Raw genomic sequence first — 22678 nt, 5'->3', positions numbered from 1 at the left:
TAGGTATTAGGCTAAACATACAATTAGTAGCTTAGAGTGCGGACCAGTCACACCTCCAGGAATAGCTCGATGTGTTGTTTCCTGAACAATGGGGCCAGGTGCATAATATCCCAAGATTCCCACGCACGATTTGTGATTAGAATGCATCCCACATCACTGACATATTCCACACTTTCAACAAATACAATTTGGTGAGAGTTTACTCTCATTAGGTACTGAACACACAACAATCTCACTACCAAGGGTACAGGGAATAAAACATGCTATAAATAATTGTTATCCTTCACCACACAAGACCCACCTGAGTTGTGGTTCGATCTTAGTCAGCTTGTTGCAGAATGTGAAATGGGGCCAGTTTGTCTGCCTGGTGTACTATCGGGTTAAAGTTGGCTGTTGATCCTTTGCTTGACTTGTCTCCTCCAGGGAGAGTTCAGGGAGGACAACTTCAACACGGCCATGCAGGTGCTGAGAGACACTGGTGACTCTGGAGGCAGCAGCGGAGGGGGCAAATGGGACCCCAAGGGGCGCAAAGGAGGGACACGAGGTGTGTGTGTGTGACTAAGACCGATAAACCATTACGTTATTTTAGAATAGCGGAAGTATTTGTGGGAGTAGTTTTGTCAGGGTATTCAGTGTCATCTAAATTAGGGTTTCAAAATGGTTGCCTTTTTTTGTTCTCAATGTGGTTGTGTTTCTCTTTAGGGCCATCCAACGTGTTTAAGATTGTTAAAATGATCATGGAGCGGAACTTTCAGCCGGTCATCATCTTTAGCTTCAGTAAGAAGGAGTGTGAGGCCTATGCCCTGCAGGTGTCCAAGCTCGACTTCAACACAGGTATAGTTATCCCCATAATGATATACAGTTTAATAGCCTAACGATACTCCCTGCAGGTGTCCAAGCTCGACTTCAATAGCGGTAGCTACTCCTTCAATGAGTGATGTGGGTAACACCGTGCCCCAATGGAAATTCATTAGGGCACACCGTAGCAAAGCGCTTTTCAACGGAAAAGGGTGTTCCTTAATTGGAGAAGTTCAGGTAGTGTGTCTCCCCCCCTCCCTTCTGTTTGGTGCCGAATGAAGTCAATCATGTACTCCCTCGAAAGGTGGGGCAGGTATAAGTCATGAAGTTTGCTAGGGGTGTTTTTAATAATCGGCATCACTCAAGTCATTCAATATTATGTTTTCTATTAACTGTACACATCTCACTGTTCTCGCTCTCTTTGGGGGGGGGGTTGACTGATGATACTAACTAAATCCGCTGATGTGAACGCACATACCACTCAGAAATGCATGGCATCCTGTCAATACAGCACCCTATTACCTATATAGTGCCATTTGAGTCATCGCCACTGAAAGTAGTGCATTATATAGGGAATAGGGTGTCACTTCAGACGCTGCCATAGATTTGCCCCCCAATACTTGACTACACGCTCTTTGCCAGTAGGTTATGCAGCCTGTGCTGATTCGCTGCAAGATGACCCTGAGCAGCAGGATGAATCTGGGCTGCAGATCTAATTTGGTTAGGCCTAACTGTGAAGAACGCGCGTGTCAGAGTCCGCCCTGCGTAGCTGGCGAATCGTCACGCTTTTGTGTGCGATTTCGATGAAGTCAGTTATAACATCCAAGAACGCCAAATGCTCTCTTTCCACTGGGCATGATGTGAACGATCTCTCATCGAGTTGATATGAATATGGGTGTTGTACTTTCTCATCTGCCCGGTCAGTCTCTGGAGGGAGGAGAGACGACAGTGTATTGATAAAGATGGAGCAGATTTCTCTTGGCTTGGCTGGAGCCAGGCCCTTGGCAACAGAGGTTTCTACCCCCCCCCCCCCCCCCCCATCCTGACCACAGGAGGATTCTGTTTGTAATGGAATCGACTTGAGCATGTGCTCCAGTTCCCGAGCAAATATTTTGACGTTGTGCGTTTCTCACTCGCTTGGTTTGTTTTTGCTTTGCAACACACTGACACATTTGGTGTAAGATGTTCTACTTACACAAACAAACAATCTGACTATACGAGTTGTGATTTATCCTGAGGGCTTGAGGAATTTTTCGGAAAATCCTATCTAGGCGGTGCTAGTGCTCTCGCTTGAGTGATGTGCTTATATGATGGAAAGTCAAATACTTTTGTTTTCCGTCTTGCTCTCTTCTGAACCTAATGCCTGTTTATCACATTACTTAATAGATGAGCGTTTAATTAATTTTTTTAATAAGCTGCAGCACTGTTGTGGGATAAGACGTAGTTTCGTATTAGTAGTCTTTATAGAAACAGAGCTGCTGGCCTGTCTTCAGGTTTAGGCTAGCTATATTATGTCTCTGTGGTGTAAGAGGGTGGTAGTAGCCTAATTGGAGCCACGTTCCACTCCCCCTTCTGACTCGCTCTCTCGCTCTCTTTTAATTAATGAACTGAGTGGGCTTTAATCTTTTATGACATATTTGTTTCTAGGCTGTGTTTATGGAACTGTCGGTCATGGCTTACTTACGCGGTGGCTTATGGTGCCTGCATGGCTTACTCTGCATGCAAGGCAGCTGTGTGACACTGGATCGGGCCGCTTGACTAGAACTTTGACGATAAACCCGAAAATTACCGACGCAGCCTTCCTCTTACCCGTCTGTAACTTTCTGTGATTTTTGCGACACAATATTCCGGAAGATTGTTCTAAAACCGTTATTTGGTCAACAATGATAGCACAAATCAACATATTGCGAGGCTATGAAAGTATCTGCCTGTGCTTGTTTCACTGTCTGCTGCGAACTCTCACTCCCTCTCACGGAGGTGGTAGAGATGCATTCTGAGACGCACAAGCATATAAATGTTGCTCAAAATGCTATTGTAGGAACAAATGTACATTTTTAAAGCTTTTAAATAACATTGTTTTAGTTAGGGGACATACAGCTTTCTGTGAGTACATTATGTATTTGTAACTTTTGTTATTTTTTTATATTGAGTTCATAGCACCACTTTACAACCGGAGTAGGCTGTAGTCAGACCTGTGCAGGGTGCTCCATTTGCAGTGGATATGCCTGCATCAAGTAGCGCTGTGAAGTTTTAGTAGGACCTTATCCTTATCCATATTATAGCCTTTAGCCCAAAATGCACCAAGATGTCGTCAAATTCTCTAGCGCGCCAGGTTGCACATCAAAATATCAGCCCTGCATTTCCTGAATATGAAATGGCTTGCTTTTTTAATCATAGGTTGCCATCTGTTGTCTTACATGGCGCTGGAGAACATTTTTTCAACATCTCCGCCGCTAATGTAAAGTATGGGCTGGCGTGTTTACACGTGGTCTGTGGTTGTGAGGCCGGTTGGACGTACTGCCAAGTTCTCTAAAAGGTTGGACGCATCTTATGGTAGAGAAATGAACATTCAATTCTCTGGCAACAGCTCTGGTGGACATTCCTGCATTCAGCATGCCAATTGCACACGCCCTCAACTTGACATTTGTGGCATTGTGTTGTGACAATACTGCACATTTTAGTGCTCTTTTACTGTCCCCCAGCACAAGGTGCACCTGTGTAATGATCATGTCGTTTAATCAGCTTCTTGACATGCCACACCTGTCAGGTGGATGGATTATCTTGGCAGCAAATTTGTGCACAAAATGTGAGAAGCTTTTTGTGCGTATGGAACATTTCGGAGGTCATTTATTTCAGCTCATGAAACATGGGACCAACACTTTACATGTTGCGGTTTATATTTTTGTTTAGTATATAATGGTTATCTGATGAAGTCACACTGTTATATAAATAGTATATCAGACAGATGGGCTTTATAATTAATTACTTTTACTTAGAATACTTTTCTGGTGCTGACCTGGTTACCATGGATTGCTGGTGTGGTCATGCTGACACCACTCTACTTTACACACTACTCAGGCACCTCTTGTGCCCGTAGTCGCATGGCAATTGTGTGTTTAGAGTTTAACGTGTGACTGTTTCTGTTATGAGATCTCTGAGCCAAAACGGTATCCGTGTGTATATTATATTACTCTTGAGATGAGTTTGTCTACATGTGATGGAAACTAGTTTGTGTGTGTGAAAATGCGTTTGTGTGTGTATGTGTAGGTCTACGTGTGTGTATTTAAAGTGTTTACGTTTGGGCCCAGTGCCAGAGAGCTGACGTAAGCCAAGTGGCCTGCCCGTGGGCTGTGGTTTGTTTGCTTGCTCTCTCGTTCTGTCATTCTGTCCATGTGGTTTTACTGCTACCCTGGGACTGTCCTCACTGCAGTGTAGGCCTTCTCGGGGAGCAGTGGACCATGGCACAGCCTTACTATGGACACTTAACAGCAATAACTAGAGGTAGACCGATTATGAATTTTCAATGCCAATACTGATTATTGGAGGACCAAAAAAAGCCAATACCGATTTAATCAGACGATTTTTATATATCTTTGTAATAATGACAATTACAACAATACTGAATGAACAATGAACCCTTTTATTTTAACTTAATATAATACATAACATCTATTTAGTCTCATAAATAACGAAACATGTTCAATTTGGTTCAAATAGTGGAAAAACAGTGTTGGAGAAGAACATAAAAGTGCAATATGTGCCATGTAAAAAAAGCTAACGTTTCAGAACATGAGAACATATGAAAGCTGGTGGTTCAATATTCCCAGTTAAGTAGTTATTATAGGAATTATGACGCATCAACTATTTACATGTACATTTGACTATTGGATGTTCTTTTAGGCACTTTAGAATTGCCAGCCTAATCTCTGGGGTTTATAGACTTGAAGTCATAAACAGCGCTGTGCTTCAAGCATTGCTAAGAGCTGCTCGCAAAGTGCTGTTTGAATGACTGTTTACGAGCCTGCTGCTGCCTACCACCGCTCAGCCAGACTGCTCTCAAATATCAAATCGTAGACTTAATTATATTAAACACACACATATGAGCTTTTGGTCATTTAATATGGTCAGATACGGAAACTTTCAGTGAAATACGGAACCATTCCTTATTTTGTCAATCGGGTGGCAACCCTAAGTCTAAATATTGCTGTTACCTTCAATTCAACCTTCAATGTTATGTCATAATAAGGTGAAATTCTGGCAAATTAATTACGGTTTTTGTTAGGAAGAAACACAGTTCGCAACGAGCCAGGCAGCCCAAACTGTTGCATATACCCTGACTCTGCTTGCACTGAATGCAAGAGAAGTGACACAACTTCCCTAGTTAATATTGCCTGCTAACATGAATTTATTTTTAACTAAATATGCAGGTTTAAAAGAATATACTTCTGTTTACTTCTGATTTTAAGAAAGGCATCGATGTTTATGGTTAGGTACATTTTGTGTAACGAATGTACTTTTTTTTGCGAATGCGTTTTTTTGTTAAATCATCATCTGTTTGGCGAAGTTCAATTAGGCTGTGATTCAATGATAAATTAACAGGCACCGCAGTGATTATATGCTACACAGGACAAGCTAGTTAACCTAGTAATATCATCAACCATGTGTAGTTAAGTAGTGATTGTGAAGATTGATTGTTTTTTACAAGATAAGTTCAATGCTAGCTAGCAACTTACCGTGGCTCATCGCAGCCACAGGGTCCTTTTGACGCTGCACTCGCGTAACAGGTGGTCAGCCTGCAGTTTCCTCATTGGTTGCAATGTAATCGGACATAATTGGCCATGCCGATTAATCGGTCGTCCTCTAGCAATAACCTGAGGAACCATTTCTCAACTAGAGTCAGCTCTGGTTAGGCCTACATCTGTGACAGGCAGTTGGGTGGAGGGTGAGGAGAGGCACACTGATGCACATTGGCTTACACCAAACCCTTTCCATTGAGGGCAGAGTGTCTGCTTGTTTATTTCCTGTCCAATTAACACCTAGGCAACCAGGTGAGGGGAGTTCCTACAAATGAGTGTCCTTGGTTGGTCAATTAAGTACAAGGGAGGCGTGAAAGTGCAGACACAGCCCTCCTTGGAATGAGTTTGACGCCTGTGGCTTAGTCTTTGTGGTGTGGAATATATGGAAATGATAATCAAATCTGCATCAGACCTACAAAGCCTGCATGAATCACACAGAATGTGGCTGAATTCCGCATCTCTTTCTCAATCGATTTCTTTTACACCATCGAATTGTGGTTGGATGATGGCTGAGAAGCTAAGACGTACTCTTATCACATCCAAACGACTTTGTCTTCCAATGACGTTGAATCCATATCAAGCATGAGTACTTTTCTGTATTTCTACAAAGTATTCAACATTGGCCTCGGACAGAACAAAACGCACTCCCTGCTCTGTCAGAAGGATAACGTTTAGCTTTTGAGTGACTCTATCGGTCAGGTGGCAGAATGCACAATACACACGTCTGATTTGTTAATTAAATGTGTGAATGAATATGTAAATCTGTTCCGTTTGTTTTTCCAGATGAGGAGAAGAAGCTGGTGGAGGAGGTGTTCAACAATGCCATAGACTGTCTGTCAGACGATGACAAGAAGCTGCCCCAGGTGAGTACTTCTCATTGATTGATTTGAAAATATACTGAAAAATATAAACACAACAATTTCAACTATTTTGTTCATACAAAAAATTAAGTAAATTTAAATAAATTCATTTTGCTCTGATCTATGGATTTCACATGACTGGGCAGAGTGCCTCCTTGCAGCATGCCCAAGGCACGTTCACGCAGATGAGCAGGGACCCTGAGCATCTTTCTTTTGGTGTTTTTCAGAGTCAGTAGAAAGGCCTCTTTAGTGTCCTAAGTTTTTATAACTGTGACTTTAATTGCCTACCGTCTGTAAGCTGTTAGTGTCTTTAACGACACTATTTATTATTTTGGAGGTTCTATATAAGTAGCTTTTTAAGAGGGCACTGTAAAAGTTTCCACACTCTCTTTGTGGCTCCTTCTGGTGGCTTTGAATTTACACACACACACACACACACACACACACACAGTATTTTCGTTCCCTTGATGCCGTAAGTTCAGGCTGTATTGGATTTGTTCTTCTGTGCGGTTGTCTCTCATAGTGCAGTTTCGTTAGACTCAGCGGTGGTCGTTATTTTGTAGAGCAGTACAGATGTCAGGAGAAGGCTGCTATGCTATGAAAGCCGGCTCCGCAGGCTTGTTAACGGTCACGACCATGTGGGATCGCGGCTCTGCTAGGATCAGAGGAGGACAGGCACATTCTTTCTATTGTCCTTAAGATGGATTGCTGCCTCAGGCTAGTGTGAGCAGCTTTTGTATACATTTGATCTTACTTGATTGTTGTATGGCTTCACTTCTATTGTAGACCGTGCCAGCTTTGGCTTTGTTCTGCTATCTTTGGCATATCTTTGTGCTACCGTTGACAAGAAATGTGTTGTTAATCAAATGTCTGATTATTCTTGCTGTGTGTTTCCAGGTGGAGCACGTCCTGCCTCTATTGAAGAGAGGTATAGGGATTCATCATGGAGGACTCCTCCCCATCCTAAAGGAAACCATCGAGATCCTGTTCTCTGAGGGGCTTCTCAAGGTAGGCCTGTCTGGAGCTCACCTGGATCTCTCATTGAATTATACCAACCGTTTTCGGATATTGTCGTTCCAGCAACTATTATGGATGCATAACAAGGCCAGTACAGCTCTGCTCATCTCAGCTCTGTAGTGTGAAAAGGCTATAACCCGAAGGCCTTGCTTTGTGTTTCAATAGGAGTAAGTATGCTGAATGTGACATTATCCTCTCTCCACAGGCCTTGTTCGCCACAGAGACCTTTGCCATGGGCATCAACATGCCCGCCCGCACTGTCCTGTTCACCAACGCACGCAAGTTTGATGGCAAAGACTTCCGCTGGGTAATACTCCTTTAAAAAAGCCTTCTGTTAATTACTTAGCTACTACTTTATCATTAGGGATGTAAAGATTCACAGATATACATCGGTCCGGGTTACGAGTGCATCTGTCCTCGGGACCACAAGCCATCGATTAGGTAATTGATTCAAATGTTAGAATCGCTGGTTCGCTAAAATGTTTTGCACATATTACTGTACCTTCCGAAAATACCTTCCGTGTGGAACTAAGCATGTAATTGTGTTGACACTCATTGATCTACAAATCATTTGCATGTCGGACAACCCCAGGCCTAGTCAAACTGCGCGCTGTGAGCAGCTTCTCGCGCTGACCAATGAGGTTAGCCTATTCTGTATCTTGCACACCTTCAGCATACAAATGTTTGTAAAATGACTTGTGCAATTTTAGGTTTTATTAGTTGTATTTTGCTAAGTAATGTTTTGGAATCAAATACGCAGTTGAAAATTGTTTTACCTGAATGAAAGTAACCTTAGCTACCGCCGGGGAGACAACTCTCATCTGGCTATAGCCTACATGGTAATTGGGGCAACTCATGATCTTCATCAGCAGCAGATTTTTAATGTGGAATGGAAAATGTTAGCGCGTTGAATCATATCGAACCGAATCTCATCAATTCGTTCTTCTAATCAAACCGAATTACACTGGATCGTTTCAAACTAAAACGCAGTGTTCCTGTATCGTATCGGAGCCCGTGTATGTAGATATGTATCAAATGGTTTTGAAAGGGAACGATGCACATCCCTGTTAATAATCTTAGTTCATGGAGGAGCATAACCCACTGTACGGTCATAGTATTCCCCTTCCAGTCAATGAAGTGTCCAGTTGATCTCCCAACGTCCTCAGTCCCTCCTGTTTGACTGGCTAAACCCAGGACTGGGATTATGTCACATTAGTAAAGACCGGGTCATATCATTATGTTAGTGACTGACTGACACATGGGGGCATTTTATTCATTACACAGTTTCATCTAGGGCTGTTACGGTGACCTTGTGACCGCCGGTGTAGCGGTAACGAGTCATGATGGCAGTCAAATTCCAAGTGACTGTTTAGTCACAGTAATCAGGGGTGGCAGGAAGCCTAGTGGTTAGAGCGTTGGGCCAGTAACCGCAAGGTTGCTAGTAGAGGTTGACCGATTATGATTTTTCAACGCTGATATCGATTATTGGAGGACCAAAGAAAGCCAATACCAATTAATTGGCCGATTTAATTAAATAAATAAATAATAATAAAAAATAATAAATACATTTATTTGTAATAATGACAATTACAGCAATACTGAATGAACACTTATTTTAACTTAAAATGATACAATAAAATCAATTTATTTGAGGCTAAATCAATTTAGCCTCAAATAAATAATGAGACATGTTCAATTTGCTTTAAATAATGCAAAAACAAAGTGTTGTAGAAGAAAGTAAGTGCAATATGTGCTATGTAAAAAAGCTAACGTTTAAGTTTCTTGCTCAGAAAATGAGAACATATGAAAGCTGGTGGTTCCTTTTAACATGAGTCTTCAATATTCCCAGGTAAGAAATTTTAGGTTGTAGTTATTATAGGACTATTTCCCTCTACCATTTGTATTTCATTAACCATTGGATGTTCTTATAGGCACTTTAGTATTGCCAGTGTAACAGTATAGCTTCCGTCCCTCTCCTCGCTCCTCCCTGGGCGCGAACCAGCAACACAACGACAACAGCCACCACATCGAAGCAGCGTTACCCATGCAGAGCAAGGGACACAACCACCCCAAGGCTCAGAGTGAGTGAAGTTTGAAGCGCTATTAGTGCGCGCTAACTAGCCAGCCATTTCACTTCGGTCACACCAGCCTCATCTCGGGAGTTGATAGGTTTGAAGTCATAAACAGCGCAATGCTTGACGCACAACGAAGAGCTGCTGGCAAAACACACAAAAGTGCTGTTTGAATGAATGTTTACGCGCCTGCTTCTGCCTATCACCGCTCGGTCAGATACTTAGATACTTTTATGCTCAGTCAGATAAGGACACGCTAGATAATATCTAGTAATATCATCAACCATGTGTAGTTAACTAGTGATTATGATTGATTGTTTTTTATAAGATAAGTTTAATGCTAGCTAGCAACCTACCTTGGCTTACTGCATCTGCGTAACAGGCAGGCTCCTTGTGGGGTGCAACGAGAGAGAGGCAGGTCGTTGTTGCGTTGGACTAGTTAACTGTAAGGTTGCAAGATTGTATCCCCCGAGCTGACAAGGTGAAAATCTGTCTTTCTGCCCCTGAACGAGGCAGTTAACCCACCGTTCCTAGGCCGTCATTGAAAATAAGAATGTGTAACTGACTTGCCTAGTTAAATAAAGATTAAATAAAGGTGTAAAAAAAAACTGCAAATCGGCACCCAAAAATACCGATTTCCGATTGTTATGAAAACTTGAAAAAACTGCCCTAATTAATCGGCCATACCGATTAATCGGTCGACCTCTACTTCAGGCCAAAGAGTTCAATCTTGGTTTCATCAAACCAGAGAATCTTGTTTTTCATGGTCTGAGAGTCTTTAGATGCCTTTTGGCAAACTCCAAGCGGGCTGTCATGTACCTTTTTACTGAGGAGTGGCTTCTGTCTGGTCACTCTACCATAAAGGCCTGATTGGTGCTGCAGAGATGGTTGTCCTTCTGGAAGGTTCTCCTATCTCCACAGAGATTGGTTGTTTGGCCAGCTCTAGGAAGAGTCTTGGTGGTTCCAAACTTCTTCCATTTAAGAATGATGGAGGCCACTGTGTTCTTGGGGACCTTCAATGCTACGGAAATGTTTTGGTACCCTTCCTCAGATCTGTGCCTCAACACAATCCTGTCTCGGAGCTGTACAGACAATTTTTATTGACCTCATGGCTTGGTTTTTGCTCTGACATGCACTGTCGACTGTGGGACCTTGTATAGACAGGTGTGTGCCTTTCCAAATCATGTCCAATCAATTGACTTCAAGTTGTAAAAACATCTCAAGGATAATCAATGGGTACAACATGCACCTGAGTTCAATTTCAAATCTCATTGCAAAGGGTCCGATTACTTATGTAAATAAAATATTTCATTTTTAATACATTTGCAAACATTTCTACAAACCTGTTTTCGCTTTGTCATTATGGGGTGAATGTGTGCAGATTGCTGACGATTTGAATTAATACATTATAGAATAAGACTAACGTAACAAAATGTGGTAAAAGTCAAGTGGTCTGAGACACTGTATATTATTTAGTGTGTATATATAAAGACCAGATTAAATCAAGAATAGTCTGATGGGTGACAATATTAGCGTATCACTTGTGAATGATATATTTGCCACCAGGAAATTCAAGTCATAATCAAGTGCTTGTCAAATTGAGAATGAGAGACTGATGAAGTGTGTACAGCCTGCGCAAAAAACCCCAAAGCAGATCTCATGCATTTTCATGCAACTTTTTTCATATCGTTAGTCGCATCTTGTACCCTTTGAATGTATTTGAATCAAGACATATGGCCCAACGTTTATATCACAACTGAAGTGGCCAAATTACTACTTAAAATTAAGAACATTCTTCCGCTTTTCAACAGGTCTCGAGCCTAACTGGCATACATATGCAGCGAGCGAGTGTAGGACGAATTTTCACCATAAAAATGCACCTTTTTTATAATAAAAGCATTACATGCATAATCGCATTTTTAGTCACTTTTGAGAAGGGTATTTTCCTGCTAATGGAACACATTTAATCTAGAGGCGAAAGAAACGCACACCTATTTAGGCGAGGTGCTGGCTAGCGGCTCCTATTTTTCAAATTGAACACTTTTAGCCGATTGCCGTGTGCGCGTTACTGCACTTATAATTTGAACAAATAGTCTAATGGTTAATCAACATTTTAAGCTTAAACGTTATGATCTGTTTCGTAAGCCTCATTACTAAAAAAAAACAGGGATGCTGGTGTTTGTATTAATTTGGGATCTATCGCATGTGAAAGTGTCAGACTGTTTGGAATATTTATTTCCCGCACAGGATAGAATACTATGGGGGATCGTAGATTGACCTAGGCTAGTGCTTTTGCTGTTCATCTTGTTGGCTGACAAATTAAATGTGGACAGTTCTTCCAATAGCTTCAGTATGCACCTCGGAATTGGATAAGGAAGCGCGCAGTTGTGTCCCAGATGTGACGGTCTTCACTTGTAGCCTGTGAGAGAGACTCGATCACGTGACTGAGAGCCATGTAAGAGTTGTGCTTTGGTGTGCCCAGCCGGGAGTAACTCCAATTAAGCCTATAGGAAAACCTGTTTATTTTATTAATCGCTCAACACAGAATAGCCGCATGTGCGCACTCCCTCAAATACTCTGGAGAAAATATCCTGTTTTATTCAGCTATATTCAGTTCTATTCTTCATGCTATAATATAATGCCACGGAATTCGAAGCACAGCTTGTCTGCTAAATTAGTGTAGCCCATAGCCAGATCAGGACCGCAGAGTATGCTATTCTGTTCTTCTGGAGTAGACTACATTTTCTTCAGATCATGTTTCTTTAGACCTCTCTAAAATAAAATAATGGATTTATTGTGATGTATTTAATTTATTAGACTTTTTAAAATGTAGATGTTTCAAAGTTCTGCATCAGTAGCTTGTAGGCTATACGTGGAAGCCAGGAGATGCTAAATGTGTTTGAGACAGTTATTTGCTTGACAATCACCGGTTGACAAAATGTAATTACCGCCACAGCCCTAGTTTCATCACTCCCTGGAATGATTAATAGCCATCATTAGGTTTGGATAAACACAGTACACGTGTCTCAATCTGGGTAATCCCTGCTATATTGCAATCAGACTGACAGATGAACCCAGGGTTAACTTGATGTAGTGCAGAGCTCTCTCTGTTTGACTTTTCATCTCGAGGCTTCCTCATTTCCTCTGCGTGTTTGTGCGACGCCTTTATAAAGCCATGGCGGGAGCCAGGGAAGCTCTGACAAAGATAAACAACCACATATTGTTTATGTGAGGAGCTGGGGGTCACAGGACCGGTCGTGAATCAAGCTGTTGGGAATAAAGGGGCTGGATTATTACCCCTTTGGCTCGGGGATGGGGAGAGAGAGGAGAGAGCGATTGCTCGCTGGATAGAGAGCGGGAGAGAGAAAAAAGGAAACGGTTGTCCAAGAGGCTTACGAGGAACATCTGGGGTGGGAGAACTGATGCCAGAACACCACGCATGCAGTCAAGGCCTTCCTTCCTCCTCTCCCTCATCCCTCCCATCACAAAGCAAAAGGGAGAGATCCAGGGCCCCTTCACGGGGTGACTGCCCCCTCTTAGCTCTCCTCTGGCTCTGTCATGGTGTGTGCGAGTATCTCCGAGATGTAAGGAGAGAGTATAGCCCCGTGCCAGTGTTAAACCTGGGACCAAATGTTGTAGAGCACCAACAACGCCCACGAGATTAGAATTGAATCTGCTTGACAAAGGCATAAAAGGAACTGTTTGGATTAGCTCGTTCGTGGCAGAGTCAGTAATGTTTATGTCCGAGACCAAATGGAATCTGGTGATTTTAATCAGGGCCATGTGTGGCAGGCAGCTTTACTAAAGCAGAGGGTTTATAAACCAAGTGGCAAATCAAGCCGTTGCAGCTCTTCTCCATGTTAATGTTCTGAAGAGGTGTTAGTGCACGTTGCAACTAGTGCTGGCACAATTACCGTATAACCTACGGTTATGGATGACGACCGTCGGACTAGTAACCGGAAGGTTGCACGATCGAATCCCCGAGCTGACGAGGTACGAATCTGTCGTTCTGCCCCTGAAAAAGGCAGTTAACCCACTGTTCCTAGGCCGTCATTGAAAATAAGAATTTATTCTTAACTGACGTGCCAAGTTAAATAAAGGTCAAATTAAAATAAAATAACCATCATAACCGGTAAAAAAAATAATTACACACACACAATGCATTCGGAAATTATTCAGACCCCTTTACTTTCTCCACATTTTGTTACATTACAGCCTTATTCTAAAATATAGTTTTTTTCCCCCTTAATGTACACACAATGCCCTGCAAATGTATATACAATTTAAAAAAAAGATTACATTTGCATAAGCGTTCAGACCCTTTACTCAGGACTTTATACTCTGCACATCCTCTCAAGCTCTGTCAGGTTGGATGGGGAGCGTTGCTGCGCACCTATTTTTCAGTCCCTCCAGAGATGTTTGATCGGGTTTAAGTCTGGGCTCTGACTGGGCCACTCAAGGACACCACTCCTGAGTTGTCTTTGCTGTGTGCTTAGGGTCGTTGTCCTGTTGGAAGGTGATACTTCTTGGTCAAATAGCCCTTATGCAGCCTGGAGGTGTGTTGGGTCATTGTCCTGTTGAAAAACGAATGATAGTCACGCTAGGCGCAAACCAGATTGGATGGCATATTGCTGCAGAGTGCTGTGGTAGCCATGCTGGTTACGTGTGCCTTGAATTCTAAATAAATCAGACTGTCACCAGCAAAGCACCATCACACCATGCTTCACGGTGGTAACCACAGATGTGGATATCATCCCTTCACATACTCTGCGTCTCACAAAGACACGGCGGTTGGAACCAAAAATCTCAAATTTGGACTCAGACAAAAGGCCAGATTTCCACCGGTCTAATGTCCATTGCTCGTGTTTCTTGGCCCAAGCAAGTCTCTTCTTCTTATTGGTGTCCTTTAGTAGTGGTTTCTTTGCAACAATTCGACCATGAAGGTCTGATTCACACAGTCTCCTTTGGACAGTTGATTTATGTTACTTGAACTCTGTGAAGCATTTATTTTGGCTGCAATTTCTGAGGTGCAGTTAACTCTAATGAACCTATTCTCTGCAGCAGAAGTAACTATGGGTCTTCCTTTCCTGTGGCAGTCCTCATGAGATCCAGTTTCATCATACCGCTTGATGGTTTTTGCAACTGCACTTGAAGAAATTTTAAAAGTTCTTGAAATGTTCCGTATTGACTGACCTTCATGTCTTAAAGTAATTATGGCCTGTTGTTTCTCTTTGCTAATTTGAGCTCTGCTTGCCATAATATGGACTTCGTCTTTTACCAAATAGGACTGTCTTCTGTATACCACCCCGACAACTGATTGGCTCAAACGCATTAAGAAGGAAAGCGATTCCACTAATTAACTTTTAACAAAGCACACCTGTTAATGTAAATGCATTCCAGGTGACTACCTCAGGAAGCTGGTTGAGAGAATGCCAAGCTGTCAAGGCAAAAGGTGGCTACTTTGAAGAATCTCCCATATAACATGTTTTTTGTGTAACACTTTTTTTGGGTTACATTATTCTATATGTGTTATTTCATAGTTTGGATGTCTTCAGTATTATTATACAATGTTGAAAATGGTAAACATTTTGAAAAACCCTTGAACGAGAATGTGAACTTTTGACTGGTTGTGTGTGTGTGTGTACAAAACTTAACACCTTCTTAATATTGACTTGCGGATCCTCCACAAACCTCCACTCACTGTTCTGGCTTTGTTTCAGAGGAATGCATCTAAAAGAGAATTGGCCTTTATTTGAGTAAATTAATCTGATTCCGTACACCTTTCTAATGACGATTAGGCCAAATAGTTTACCTTCTGTCATTGGTACTAGCTCCACATTTCTGAACTACTTCTCCCACGCAAAAGATGTCCATGCATGTGTGAATATTGACGTGGCTGCTATTTGTGTGTCTGAGTGAGCAAGCATGTGTGTTTTGACAGCTGTGACTATTATTAGTGACAATATTTATGTGCTGTGCTCTCTCTCTGTGTTAGATCACGTCTGGTGAGTACATCCAGATGTCCGGTCGAGCTGGCAGGAGAGGGATGGATGAGAGGGGTATCGTCATCTTCATGGTGGATGAGAAGATGAGCCCTGCAATTGGGAAACAGCTGCTTAAGGTACCGACGAAACACAGACTGCACGCTGGGGCTTTGAATAATAGCTGTGTGTGTCATTTTCATACAGAAGGATCATCCTCATAACTTTTCTCCGTGTGTGTGTACAGAATGTCAATACACACACATGAATGATTGGGATGCCTGCAGTGTTGGCATTGATCTGATATATTTTATTTTAGGGGTTATAGAACACATTTTAGTATGTACACTATATGAGTCCCAGAACACCTAGTAGTCCAGTTGTAAAACACTTTCAGCACCAGATCAGTTACTCTTGAATCTTGCACTGATCCTAACCCCTGCTGCGATGCTCTCACAATGGTTCTCGGGCCAAGACATCTCCCCTAGTGTTTTTAAAACGACGCAGTCCTCCCCTCCACACACTGTCCGGGTGACGTACAGGCTCTGAATGATTGCACAGAGGGAGGGGAGAGAGGGCAGGGGTTTACAAGCACAACCGGAGCCAAGAACCCTAATATTCTCCTGAGCCGCAGTAATGGAGTGAGTCGGTCGTTTTGGGGTTCTCTACTGGGTCACAGAGCTACTTCCCGACCCTCTGGTCATTTACACGTGCACACACAGAGCAGAGAGAGACAAGGACAGATGGACATGCCTGTGTAGAAAAACACTTCCCCTAAACTGTAGCTCATTCCTGACCTTCAGGTCATTTGCAAGTACACACTCACTCAGCCTCAGCCAAACACTTCTCCTAACCTATAGGGAATCCTTAGTCTTGATATAATCAGGGATCTATCAGCTCTTGGTTTGTTTAACTGACTCTCGTATTCAAACCTCAAGTCTTTAGGGAGTCTTAATACAATCAGGGACCCTTGGAGCCTTGGTTTGGTTAACTGGCTTGCAAGCCTGAAACCCCAAAGCGCAAACCTTTCTTTCCATTTAGGTGGTCCTGTATTGTAGAGGCTCTCTCTGGGGAACGGTCTGTCCTCCATCTCTTCCTGGTCCCTTGTGTCGTTGGTCCTGGGTTGAAGCGTCTTAAGGCTTGCACAACACCATCTTTCACAGACGACAAAGGCAGTTAATCTTGGTCTTAACCCGTGTTTTCCTGCTTTTCACTGTTGACTATACACAATCATTTTCAGCCGGATACTTTTTCCACTTAAATTAACTAGGCTATTTTTTTTATACAATTCGCAAGTCAGAAAATAACTCGGCTGAGCCCCCTTCTGCTAAAATAAGTGATGCGAATTGAAAAGGAGCCTAGTTAATTCACAAGTTAGAAAATTTGTTGATTTATAGATAGGACAGGTGCCTGTCAGTCACAAAGTGAGCGATGACAGGGAAACACTGATGGTTTGACAGTCTGCTGTCTGTTCCTCCTGGTACCTGGGTGTGTGTGTTGACGCTGTGGTGGTTGAACTCAAATTTCTTTACACGGAGGGGGAGGGCATGATGCTCCTTCGTCTGTGAGTCGATTTGCACGTCCCATATAATGTGGGAACGATGAGTCGAAATTCACTTATCCTATTTTCTGGCACTTTCATTTATTTTCTTTCGTGTATTTCATATGCAGCTGGTTGCGTAGGCTATTACTGTACTTGGACGAACAGCAAGCTTGAAAATGGGTAAAATGGTGTCGAACTGACTGAGGTCGATGTCATGTCCTTGCCATTTATAAATCATTCAATGTAGTTTACGTGTCCATGGTATCGCATCGGGACAAGTCGACTAAAGATCTCGTTTTGTATTTTCGATCTGAGGTCCATCAGGACTTGCCAGGCAGTGACGTTAAAGTGAGTGACTTGTCAGTAGCCTACCCAATCGCGTTGGTAAGCGAGCCATTCTTTTGGTTCCCTAATTTGCATACTGGTAAGCTTTTTGCCGATTATCCGCAGATAAATTGTTAGGCAAGTAGAGCAATAGCCTCACTCTGGTCCAAAATATGATAAAAGAAAATCGATTGAATTGTGTTAAGAAACATTTACTTTTATATGGTATTTTCAAAGATATTGATGTATCGAATTCATTTAATCCGTGTCGGAGTAGTCAACTGCTGCTTTCTGTGTAGCGAAGCTCATGATTAACACCTGCTTCGTTCTTCAAACATACCGGTATTGCAGATAGCTGAGAAAATTCCTCTTGAAAGGAAGCTTGAAGCCTGGGGAAGTCAGCAGACTCTTAAAACATTTTTTTTTTTAAACAACATTTTCATAACTGACTTACTGCCATTCCCAAAGTTGCACACTATTTGAAATTCTTTCACTAATTTAACTGACTTTGTTCTATCTCTTAACATGTATGGACCCAGAACTTAATTGAACATCTGCTCTGTTTATTTTAGAGACCCATTTTCCCATTAGAGAAAGTGCCCATTGCACAATTGTAATTTTTAAATTTAAATTTTTAAAGTTAGGTAAGGCTATTCTGTTTTAATAAAATGCATAATTTGAAGAACAAACATTGTGGCAATTCATACCTTGCAGTAAAATAGTTTAATTTCAAGAGACGACTGGTTAAATGTAAAAAAATATATATATTTTTTAAGTTTCATGTTCTCTTACTTAAAAAATAGTCCTTATCATACAGGCCTAGACAAATCCAACAAAGCTAACAATACAGTAAATTCATACATTTTCACTATTTGAAATTGTAAACAATAGCACAAAAAATGTGTCCAGTCTGAGGTCAACTCAAAGTATTCAGTCATTTTGCTGTGTATTTCGGATGGTATCAAGGCATTAGAAGGTACCAGAGGCCACCAAAAATATTTTTAGCAAACAATTCTTAAACCCGCTGGGTGGGGGGGGGGGCTTACTGCCCGGGGGGTCCTGGCGAGCTACTTTATCTATTTGGCTGGCTACTTCATGTGTTTGTGGAATACACTGGCTAACACATGACAGATTAATGACAGGAATGTATTTTAATGAGACATCTGGCTGCTCTGGAGTAGATATCATTTATCTTCTTACTGTACTGTTGTAATCGCTTTCTGGAAACCACAACTGAAGGATCAGTTTTGATTGCGAAAGAAAGATTCTGAGAAACTCCAATTGCTCTTGGCTTCATAGACAAGTGGCCTCAAACATTTCCTTGGATAATGGATAACTTTTCTGTTGTAATGTGATTTCACAATTTGGTACATTTAGTCACTCACCATCAGCTTGTGTTGATTTTAATGGGGCATCCAAACTCCATGTTTCAGTCCCTAACTAGAGGACTTGTCAGAGTAGGACGTGGTGACAATGTTTGACTGATTCAAGATCTGTTAAGTTTAAACTGTTCCCTGAGTTGCTTGGCTGTCCTTATGGACAGGGTTATCCAAACACTCCATTTCAATTCACTCAATTGATGAAGTAATCTGAAAATCCAATGTTCCTCATAGAGAAACATGACTTGGGTCTTTTGTCCCATGCGTTCACTGAGTTACTCGGTTTTCCATATGACGCGAGTCTGTCTCCTTGAATAATCAGCTGAGTGACCATCGTCCTCTCTCCCCTGCTCCGCCTGAGCTACAACATCGTGCTCACCCTGCTGAATACGTTCCATCTGTCTAAACCTAACCTAACCTCTCTCCTTTCTCCCACCCCAGGGCTCGGCAGACCCTCTGAACAGTGCCTTCCACCTCACCTACAACATGGTTCTCAACTTGCTGCGGGTGGAGGAGATCAACCCGGAGTACATGCTGGAGAAGTCTTTCTACCAGTTTCAGCACTACAGGGCTGTGCCCGGGGTCGTAGAGAGTGAGTACAGAATACAGGCCTACCTACTCCAGTCCTGGATTTGGTTCTCAACCTCTCCATTGGTTGGGAATTCCCCCCCAGCTAGTCGTGCTTTATTCAAGAGAATAGATCAGATTGATTCGGTAGACTGTTCCGCTGATTATGGTTTGGCCAAATAGAGTACATGCAAAGCTTTATAAAGACATGTTTTGATGTTGCCTACTTGCTGGTGTATTCTTGATCCTCTTAACTTTAGGAGAGTGTCATGTTGACTCGAGCCAAATGTGCTTTTTTACATTTAATTTCTCTTACCATTTTAAGTCACGTCTCCCGCCTGTTCTTGACTTTTCCTGAACGCGTCTGTTTTAAAACACCGTCATTGTTTGAATCTTAATATTACAAAAAGAATGTGTTACAAGCAGTTTAAAAGAACATGTCATTTCTCCCCCTGCCCGTCATTCACAGCGAGTCATTCTCTGGCAGTCAGCTCGAAACTACACCTAAACTATATCCAAACTAATTTCACACATATTTATAACAATAGTTGGCCTAAAAACGAGATTAAATTGACAGTCTGATGGGTGAGAATAGTATCAATTGTCAGTTTGTATGTAAAGAATCTGATTTAGCAGTGCACCTTGGAATTGACAGAGGCAGGTAAACGGAGTGCCAAAAAGTGACTCCTAGTCACACGCAGGTAAGACGTTTTGATGTCTGTATAGTATCAAAAATAACAGATTCTCATTCCAAATCCCCTATCCTTGACAAACAACAAACAAATGACCCCGTGAGCTCTATTTTCAAATAAAACTTAGGGCAGAATCACCGCGATCCATCGAACTTGCGACACACAGTAATTTTAGCGATAGCATACATTTATTAGAATGTCTGTGTATATCATTCATCGGTGTGAGCTGCAATTTTTTAGCTGCTCGTTCCATACCGTGTGACCGGAATTACCAGAACGGGAATCCCCACTCTATTGATGTGCGTTCCCATTCTAGTAATTCTATTTCTGTGTGTACGACTGCCTTTCCTCTGATGTCCACAGAGATGGCGAAGCTGGAAGAGATGTACAACGCCATAGAGATCCCCAACGAGGAGAGTGTGGTGACCTACTATAAGATCCGCCAACAGCTGGCCAAACTGAGCAAGGAGATAGAGGACTTCATCCACAAACCAAAATACTGTCTTCCCTTCCTCCAGCCTGGCAGACTGGTCAAGGTTAAGAGACCCAAATACCACTCATACCACCAACTCAAATACTTACTATGTAGCACAGCCCAAAGACAAAATGTACACCACCGTTCTTAAGTCTTCATGTGCTGTTCAAAAGGGCTTACGCAGATAAATGTTTTTTTTTCAATGTGGTTTTTCTGAGATAAGGAACAATAAGAGCGTTTGTTGTACATACAGACGTGCCTATAATGTTGAACTATTTTCCAGGTCAAAAACGAAGATGCTGACTTTGGGTGGGGCGTGGTTGTTAATTTCTCAAAGAAGTCAAATGTCAAGGTAATTTTTATATGTTGAATGTTATCAGAAAGGATCTGTGAAAACACAACTTTTTTTTTTGGTATTAAAACTAAATACAATGTAGATACACCTTGTGTTATAGCGTGTGTTTTTATAGCATGTGTTTTGGGGCGCTGTGTTTTTATGCATTTGTTGTCCTTCAGGGTACCCCATAATGCTTAGTGTTGCACCCATGTTGAGGGTATGTGATTGTTTCCCTCCAGGCCATAACGGGTGACGCAGACCCTCTATACGTGGTAGAGGTGCTGGTCCACTGCAGTAAGGAGAGTGTGAAGAACACCGCCACAGAGGCTGCCAAACCCGCTGCCGCTGGGGAGAAGGGGGAAATGCAGGTGGGTACATATGATGGGACGACGTGGCTCCGTCAGAAATGGGGGTGCTTTCTTTTTTTATTTATTTTTTTATCTTTAGTGAACTCAGGCTTTCAACTTACTCTTAAGTTGTAATAGTAGAATGCACAAGGTGCAATTTTGAAATTTGGTATTGTAGACCTTAATTAAGAATTGCAGAGCTATTTATAACTTGTCAAAAATGCCCAGATCTAGCCCATGTCAGCTTTTAGCTATTTTTTATTTTTTTGCACATAGGTATTGTAATGTTTGAGTCACTCCGACAGCACATTAGACATGGCAAAATGTGTAGAATTGCAGGAAAAATTCACCCCATGGTGAAATGTATTGAATCGCAGGGGGAGAAAGGTGTGGGATGTTCCCCAATGATTTAAGGGGAGGAACCAGTGCCCTACTTTTGACCCTATATGGCCTCACACAGCGTCAAAAGACCTGATGGGTTGCTAATTCAGACATAGCCAATGCAATGATACAATAATACCACTGGATACTATGTACTCCTGGTTTGGTGGTCTGCCGCAGGATGGAATCCAACATTTTGAAGTGGTTCTTTCTAGAATGTGGACCACACACACACACACAAGTCATTTACGGGAGGGGTTACTACACTGTAACTGTCCTTGAGCCTGAAGGAAATCAAACATGGCCAAGTCGTTAATGGTGAAACTGCTGCTGTGCTGTGTCCCAGAGCTTCCCTTTAACTTAAAGCAACAACCACGTAATGGACATGGAGCACATATTTTATCTCTGTTTTCAGGAGAAATTAGCTTGTATGCTATGTTCATTTGTTGTCTTATACAGTATGTTCATGCTCACATTGAAACACCATGAATGGAGTGGTTGGTATCGACGGCCCTCGTGTAAAACATTGATTTATTTTCCTTTGGTTTTGTAACCCTCCATATAATATAAACACCATTTAAACTTTGAGACTTCTCTCAGTTTAGGTTCATATCCAGTCACACACACACACACACACACTCTGTACTGTTTGAATCATTTCAAATACTGTATCTGTGCATGATTGAGCTTGCCTGTTGCAATGGAACCAATAGAGAACTCTCAACTACAACACTCGCCCACCTGGCACTCCAGGCAGGCTAAATAGAATGCTCAAAGTATTTGGAAGACTTCAAATAGTATTTGAACCCAAGTTTGCCAAGTACCACGCTTTAAATCTGCTGTGTCTTTTGCTGCCTGTGCACGTTTCCACCATTTTGCACTAGTCCTTTTAGAGTCTGTCTTGTTATTTAGTGCAGTCCTCCTGTCCTAAACTCCTCTGTGAGCCCCGTCTAGATCTGGATGACTTTAGCTGCCTGCCTGTCTCTCGTCTCGTATTATTCTTCCATATCTCAGAGGAGCCCTTAAACTCTAGTTGAAATACTGTCTGGCACTGCTTTCTGGGCTCACTCCTGTTAAACGCGTTACGATGAATCCCTCTGTCAAAGCAA

General features: G+C 42.1%; 1 protein-coding gene across 2 annotated transcripts in view; it reads left to right on the top strand.

Moving 5' to 3' along the window:
- Positions 1–22678, top strand: part of LOC139408889 (exosome RNA helicase MTR4-like) — a 48752-nt gene that overhangs the window by 7337 nt on the left and 18737 nt on the right. For both annotated transcript variants that reach the window (XM_071153318.1, XM_071153319.1), the window contains 10 exons: positions 424–544; positions 703–834; positions 6378–6457; positions 7352–7462; positions 7677–7778; positions 15539–15664; positions 19212–19362; positions 20393–20565; positions 20788–20856; positions 21081–21209. In XM_071153318.1, coding sequence (XP_071009419.1) covers positions 424–544; positions 703–834; positions 6378–6457; positions 7352–7462; positions 7677–7778; positions 15539–15664; positions 19212–19362; positions 20393–20565; positions 20788–20856; positions 21081–21209 — 1194 coding nt within the window. The remainder of the gene's footprint in view (positions 1–423; positions 545–702; positions 835–6377; positions 6458–7351; positions 7463–7676; positions 7779–15538; positions 15665–19211; positions 19363–20392; positions 20566–20787; positions 20857–21080; positions 21210–22678) is intronic.

This window comes from Oncorhynchus clarkii, chromosome 5 (assembly GCF_045791955.1).
Source record: "Oncorhynchus clarkii lewisi isolate Uvic-CL-2024 chromosome 5, UVic_Ocla_1.0, whole genome shotgun sequence".
Lineage (NCBI taxonomy): Eukaryota > Metazoa > Chordata > Actinopteri > Salmoniformes > Salmonidae > Oncorhynchus > Oncorhynchus clarkii.
The sequence above is the reverse complement of the archived record's forward strand: the minus strand, read 5'-3'. Positions and strand labels throughout refer to the sequence as shown.